Source organism: Calidris pugnax, unplaced genomic scaffold (assembly GCF_001431845.1).
Source record: "Calidris pugnax isolate Ruff unplaced genomic scaffold, ASM143184v1 scaffold28, whole genome shotgun sequence".
Classification (NCBI taxonomy): domain Eukaryota; kingdom Metazoa; phylum Chordata; class Aves; order Charadriiformes; family Scolopacidae; genus Calidris; species Calidris pugnax.
This window is the reverse complement of record NW_015090842.1, coordinates 20259594-20265649: the sequence shown is the minus strand read 5'-3', so window position 1 is coordinate 20265649 and position 6056 is coordinate 20259594. Positions and strand designations below refer to the sequence as shown.

At 63.5% G+C, this 6056-nt stretch overlaps 2 protein-coding genes across 3 annotated transcripts in view; one reads left to right on the top strand and one right to left on the bottom strand.

The window, feature by feature from the left end:
- Positions 1-73: 73 nt before the first annotated feature.
- SLC38A8 (solute carrier family 38, member 8) lies at positions 74-4414 on the top strand. Of its 2 annotated transcripts, none has more exons than XR_001412030.1 (9): positions 74-584; positions 801-954; positions 1073-1177; positions 1485-1542; positions 1788-1902; positions 2004-2151; positions 2231-2430; positions 2622-3739; positions 4047-4362. XR_001412030.1 is itself a non-coding variant. In XM_014942092.1 (9 exons), the coding sequence occupies exons 1-9, from the start codon at positions 341-343 to the stop codon at positions 4323-4325; spliced, it is 1173 nt and encodes a 390-aa protein (XP_014797578.1). In that variant the 5' UTR covers positions 74-340; the 3' UTR covers positions 4326-4414. The 2 variants fall into 2 exon arrangements, 1 of the variants encoding a protein (XP_014797578.1); XM_014942092.1 differs by having other exon boundaries at positions 2622-2673; positions 4229-4414.
- The window catches only part of NECAB2 (N-terminal EF-hand calcium binding protein 2), a 92619-nt gene continuing 90968 nt past the window's right edge, over positions 4406-6056 (bottom strand). Inside the window, exons 11-13 of the mRNA XM_014942093.1 lie at positions 5918-5995; positions 5450-5541; positions 4406-5259 (exon numbers count right to left, since the gene is read on the bottom strand). Of these exons, the coding sequence (XP_014797579.1) occupies positions 5231-5259; positions 5450-5541; positions 5918-5995 (199 nt within the window). The 3' untranslated portion in view covers positions 4406-5230. The remainder of the gene's footprint in view (positions 5260-5449; positions 5542-5917; positions 5996-6056) is intronic.

Sequence of the window (6056 nt, the reverse complement as noted above, 5' to 3'; positions counted from 1 at the left end):
GGACTGTGAAGAACCTGCCGGCCCAGGGGAAGGGGCAAAGATATGGTGGGGTTCAGCTGTCCCAGTGTTTGGGGGGGGGGCTGGTGGGGATCCTCCCCTTCTTAGAGATGCTCTTTGGCATCTGCTGCCACGCTTTTAGCTTGCTTTCAGCTCAACCTAAAACAAAACTGGTGGCTGGTCCCCTACATGCCCCCAAACCCCCAAATCTAAACCCAAAGTATCCCACAGGGCTGTTTCGCCATCCTTTTGCTGACCTGTGTTACCCAGGGCCACAAGGTGACCTGACCAGTGACCTGGTCCCTGGCCACAGCCCTGCTGGGTCCCCCTGGTCTGGGGGGTGATGGAGGGTCGGAGTGGTGCTTCTTGCTGGGTCCTGTCCTTGCAGGGCTCACTGGTCTTCCTGGTGAGCGGGCTGGCCGTGCTGGGCTACGCAGCGGCCCTCAGCGCCCAGCCCACCTACCAGGGGGTCATCCGGGTGGTGTGCGGGGCAGCGGTGGGGAAGCTCTGCGAGGTCTGCTTCCTTCTCAACCTCTTCATGATCTCCGTGGCCCTGCTCAGGGTGGTGGGCGACCAGCTGGAGAAACGTGAGTTGTGTCCCCCTGCCTCCCATGCTTGCTTGGGGCCGGTAACTCCCAGGAGTGAGGGGAAGGTGGTGGGTCCCATGTGGTCTGGGCACAGCTCCGGGGTTTTCTTGGGGCCCCTGGGCATGTGGGGCTCCCTGGGCCTGCCATGGTGTGATGCTCCTGACCCCCTTGGGACACCCTTTGGGATGCAGCTGATCCCCCCACTGCTTCCCGCAGTGTGTGACTCCCTGTACCCCAATGCGACACTGAGTGGGGACCCCCTGCTGCCCCCCTGGTACGTGGACCAGCGCTTCACCCTCTCGGCTCTCTGCGTCCTTGTCATCTTCCCGCTCTCCGTCCCCAGGGAGATTGGCTTCCAGAAGTACTCCAGGTACTATCTGGGCACCCTGCACCCTGAGCCACTTCCTCCCGGGTCCCTGTGGGGCCATAGGACTCCCCCTCCCGGCTCCCGAGGGTCCACGTGCTGATGCTTTCCCATGCCCCAGCAGCATCCTGGGCACACTGGCCGCCTGCTACCTCACCCTGGTCATCATCCTGAAGTACCACCTGCAGGCAGAGAGCCTGAGCTCACCTGAGCCCCCCCAGTCCTCCAGGTAGGTGGAGGTCACCCCACAACTCTCCCACCCTGTCCCCCATGGCATCAGCAGTGGCATGGGGCAGGGCTGGAGGCAGTGCAGTGGGTGGCTCTGGGTGGGGAGGACATGAGCTGGGGATAGTGCTGGCAGGGCAGTGGGTGGGCAATCCTAACGTTCACCCCAGAAATGACCCTTTCTCCCAAAATCACCAAGCAGGAGGTTCCTGCAGTGGCATCCAGGCTTCACAGCTTATGCCACCAATGCCCCCTCTACCTCCGGGGGCCTCATGCCCTCCGCTCTATGCTTCCTCCCTACCATGCCACAGGGCCTCCTCCTGGGTCTCTGTCTTCAGCGTCATCCCCACCATCTGCTTCGGCTTCCAGGTAGGTCACCCTGTCCCCACTGTCCCTGGCTGCTGGGGCAGTGCCGGCAGCCTCCCACGGCACCCTGGACCATGGGAACACCATCCCTTGCAAGGGGGGGGGTCCAAGGAAAGGGACCTGTGGCTGTTGTGGTGGCTGCAGGGCAGGACTAAGCCCCTAGGGATGAAGAGTGGGATGGGGCACCCACAGGTGGGAGGGAAGATGTTGGGGGTTATCCCTGCACTGTCCCCCGCAATGCCTTGCAGTGCCATGAGGCCTGTGTGGCCATCTACAGCAGCATGCGCAACCAGAACTTCTCCCACTGGGTCACTGTCTCCGTGCTCTCCATGCTCATCTGCCTGCTCATCTACTCCCTCACTGGTAACCCCAGAACTGCAGCCCTTGACTCCCTTCTTGCCCCAGGGCTCATCCGTCCTCCTTGAGGCTCTTCTGTCCTCAACTCCTCAATTCCCTGTCGTCAGGGCTCTATGGCTACCTGACCTTCGGCGAGGCTGTGGCATCCGATGTCCTAATGTCCTACCCAGGGAACGACCCAGTCATCATCGTCGCCCGCTTGCTTTTTGGTATCTCCATCATCACCATCTACCCCATCGTGGTGCTGCTGGGCCGGTGAGAGGGTGGTGGTGAGCTGGGTCCCCCCTTGGTCTGTGCAGCTCTGCTGGGTGCTGAGACCCCCAATGCCCCCCAGGTCGGTGGTGCGGGACATGTGGGTGACCCCCAAGCGTGGGACTACGGACATGACTGAGGCACATGAGTGGCAGAGCCGGGTGGTGCTGACAGTGGCCTGGATGGCCACCACACTCACCATCGCCCTCTTTGTCCCCGACATCGGCAAGGTCATCGAGCTCATTGGGGGCATCAGCGCCTTCTTCATCTTCATCTTCCCAGGCAAGAGTGAGCAGTGGGAGGGAAGGGAGGGATTTCCAGTGCTCTCTGTTGGAAGGGGGGCTGCTGCGGTGGTGGGTGACCTGTCCTGGCCCCATTTTGGGACTGCAGGGATGTGCTTGTGGGGGACGCTGCGGTGGCGCCTGGGTGAGGGGTGCCATGGCAGCAGGGCTGAGCTTCTGTCATGGTGGCAGGGCTGTGCTTAGTATGTATGACCGGGACCTGCACCCTTGGGCCACGCAAAAAGTGAGTGTCTGTGGGTCGGTGGGCAAGGGAAGGGGCAGGGGTGGGGTGCAGCATCCCATAGTCCAGGAAGGGTCCCCGGGAGTCACCCTGGCCAAGGTGGGAGTCCCATGAGGAAGGGAGTTTGGGGCATCTGTGGGCACTGAAAGCAGAAGCACTTGCTGTGGGACACGGGGTCCATGGTGGGGCTGAAGGGTGGGCAAGGAGGGATGTGCTGAGGTATCTGGGATGTTCCTGGGTATCAGGGATGAGCCTGGGCATAAGGGAGGTGCCCAGACATTGGGGATGTGCCTGGGCAATGGGGTTGTGCCAGGTATCGGGGGTGTGTCAGGATATCAGGGATGTGCCCAGGTGTTGGGAGTGTGCCTGGGAATCGGGGAGGAGCCTGGGCATTGGGGAGGTACCAGGTACCAGGCCCTTTGCAGGGCTGTATGGGATGGAGAGCCGTGGGGTTTGGAGGCACTGGGGCACCCGGTGGGGGCCAGGGTGGGGGCAGAGAGGCACGGTGCCCCAAGGCCAGCAGCCATCAGTGGTTCTTGTGCTGAGGGGGGGGTGCATACCCATCACTGCTCCTGGCTGGAGAGGCTGTGGGCACACCAGCAGCCCATGTCAGGGAGACTTGGTATGGTGCTGGCCGATTTTGGGGTAACCGTGTGCCAAAGTGTGTTCCCGTGGGGAAGCAGCAGAGTCTGAGTGAGGATGGAGGTGATGGGGGGGTCCTGTCCCCCATGGTGACCAGAGGGAGCACCCCAGGGGGTGCTGGGACAAGAGGCGCCCTGGGGGGGGGGCATGGCTGTCTGGGCAGGTACAACAAGAGTGCCCCCCGGCGTGCTGGGGGGCCCAGGGGTGCCCAGGAGAGCAAGGGCACCCAGGTGGGTGACAAGGCCTCGGAGAGGTCCCTCGGGAAGACCTGCCAGGGTGTGAGCCCAGGAGCGCTGCCACGAGAAAAGTGGATAACATGAGCCGGGGCGATGGGGACAGCACGGGGACAGTACCAGCCTGCCTGGGGCAGTTCGGGAAGGTGCACCGTGCTGATGACCCCACGACGGAGCAGCAGCGGCGTTCGGGGGTGAGTGCTGTGTCCCGGGGGCTCGATGTCTGGCCAAAGTGGGGGGCTGTGTGCCCGGCAGGGAGAGAGGGGGAGGCAGGGCAGGGAGATGCAGACCCACAGGTCACGGAGCAGGGGATGGAGCTGGGGTGGGGACACGTGGCACTAGGGTGAGGGCTGGGGGTGTGTGGGAGTGGCTGTGCCCTTGCATGGGGGGCTGATGTGGGTCTGTACCCCCTCGGTGGGGCCACCAGGCACAGGCAGAACCTGGGGTGGTCTCATCGTGGCAGTTGCTAGGCCTTTGACCAGGTTTTGTGTGTCATTGCAGTGGGCAGAGGGGATGAGCCAAAGGGGCTGCCAGGAGCTTCGGCCATCTGCCAGGAGCGATGCAAAGGAGAATGACACAGGAGGCTGAGACCCGGCAGAAGGGCCCACATCCAGAGGGTCTGGGGGTGGCACATAACTGGGTGCTGGCTCTCTCCCACCGGGCTCCTGTTCATGTCCCCACAGGGCTGTTCTCATGTCCTGGGGTGTCCTCTCTGTCCTTGGTGGTGCCTTCGTCTGTGGGCAGAGCGCTGCCCTGGCTGTGCTGGGACTGCTGCGCTGAGGGGCCATGGACCCACATCAGGCCCTCCACCATGAGGCCCCCACCATGCCCACCCAGCCCCAGACACAGTTACACGGCTGTATCCCATCACGGTTTTATTTGGCATCACTGTCCCCATTGTACAGCGGCTAATAAAGATGGGACAGGGTATCACAACGCACCCTGAGGGACCCCTGGCCACGGCGGGGTGGGGGCAGGATGGGCCGTGAGTGCTGCACATGCACAGACAGACACACAGACAGATGTTCAGACCCCAGGAAGGGGGGGTGGAGCCACCCCCACACCTGCCACTGACCACACACAAAGGAAACCCCTTGGGACCACCCGCACCCCGCAGGACTAAGGGATACCCCCATTTGCCACCACCCTGACCTCTCCCAGGGACACGGGTCCCCATCCCTACAGGCACACACACACTGCACCCGGCACAGCCTCACCCTCCCCCACCCCAGCCTCCTCCCTGGGTGGCCCTGGAGAATAGCAGGAACCCCCAAATTACCCTCCAAGGGGGGCGGGTTCTGGCCTCCCACTCCCACCCCTGCTCTTCATCACCGGCCTCATCCCCTCCCCATTGCCTGGCTGCCTGCACCCTCTCCCTGCCTACCCATGCCTGGGGGGTGCACCCTGCAACCCCAAATCCTGCCGGACCCTCCCTGGCAGACCCCAGGGGTGGCGCACATGCATACACACACACACACACACACAGACCGCCCCACTCCCAGGAGAGGTGACCCAGGCGATGGGGTAGCTGTGGGGGGGATCCTGTGGGGTGCTGGGGACACACACGGGGGGTTTCCTTCACTGCAGACAGGTCACACCGACACCTTCCACCCCCCTGGCCAGGCAGGGGGTCACAGCCGTCCCTCAGCGGGGATGGGTGCTGGCAGGTGCCCTGGCACCAGTGGTCACTCTCGGTTCAGGGTGCACCAGGCAGCTGTGGGGGAACGGCACCAGAGGGTCCCCCCTGCCTGGGCCCCACATCCCCCCGACCCCCCCCCCCATCCATCCCAGTCTGCACTGTCCCCCACCCTGTGCCCCCTGCCCAGCCCCACTCTCCAATAGTGAAGTGGTGCTGGCCACCCGGGGTCCCTGTCCCCCACCCCGTGGGGTGGCCACCCTCCTACCTGGCACGGCCACACTGGAGATGGCCTCAGGCTGGCTCAGCGTGTCCACCTTGACGTGCTGGAAGCCCTTGCAGGTGGCACTCTGCAGGTGTCTGCATCCAGGCGGGAGAGAGGGGGTGACAGCCTCCCCCTAAATCACCATCCCAGCCCCACCCCCATCCCCATAGGATCTGGCAGGGGCTCGGTGCCCACAGTCCCGCTCACCCCCCTTGGGCAAAGCACCCTACCGTGGTTCAGGACAGTGAGACCTCCCGTCCTGTCCCCCGTGTCCAAAGACATCCCCAGGTGGGAGATGCACAGAGATCTCCCAAGTCCCCTGTCCCCTCTTACAGTGACAGCCCCAGGACGACAACAGGATCCTCGCTCCTGTCATCAGACAGGGGACAGAGCTTGGGGCTCATCAGCTCCAACACCCCTCCATGCCTAAGCAACTCACTCAAAACTGAGCTTTTGTGCCCCCTCCCCTACCTCTTCCAGTCCTCTTCAGTCTCCCAGAACTCATAGACAATGAAGGTGACCCCATCGGGCAGTTTCACTGCGGTGACGCTGGCAGAAGCGGGGAAAAGGATGAGACCTGAACCAAGGGGCATCTCTCCCCCCCCCCCCC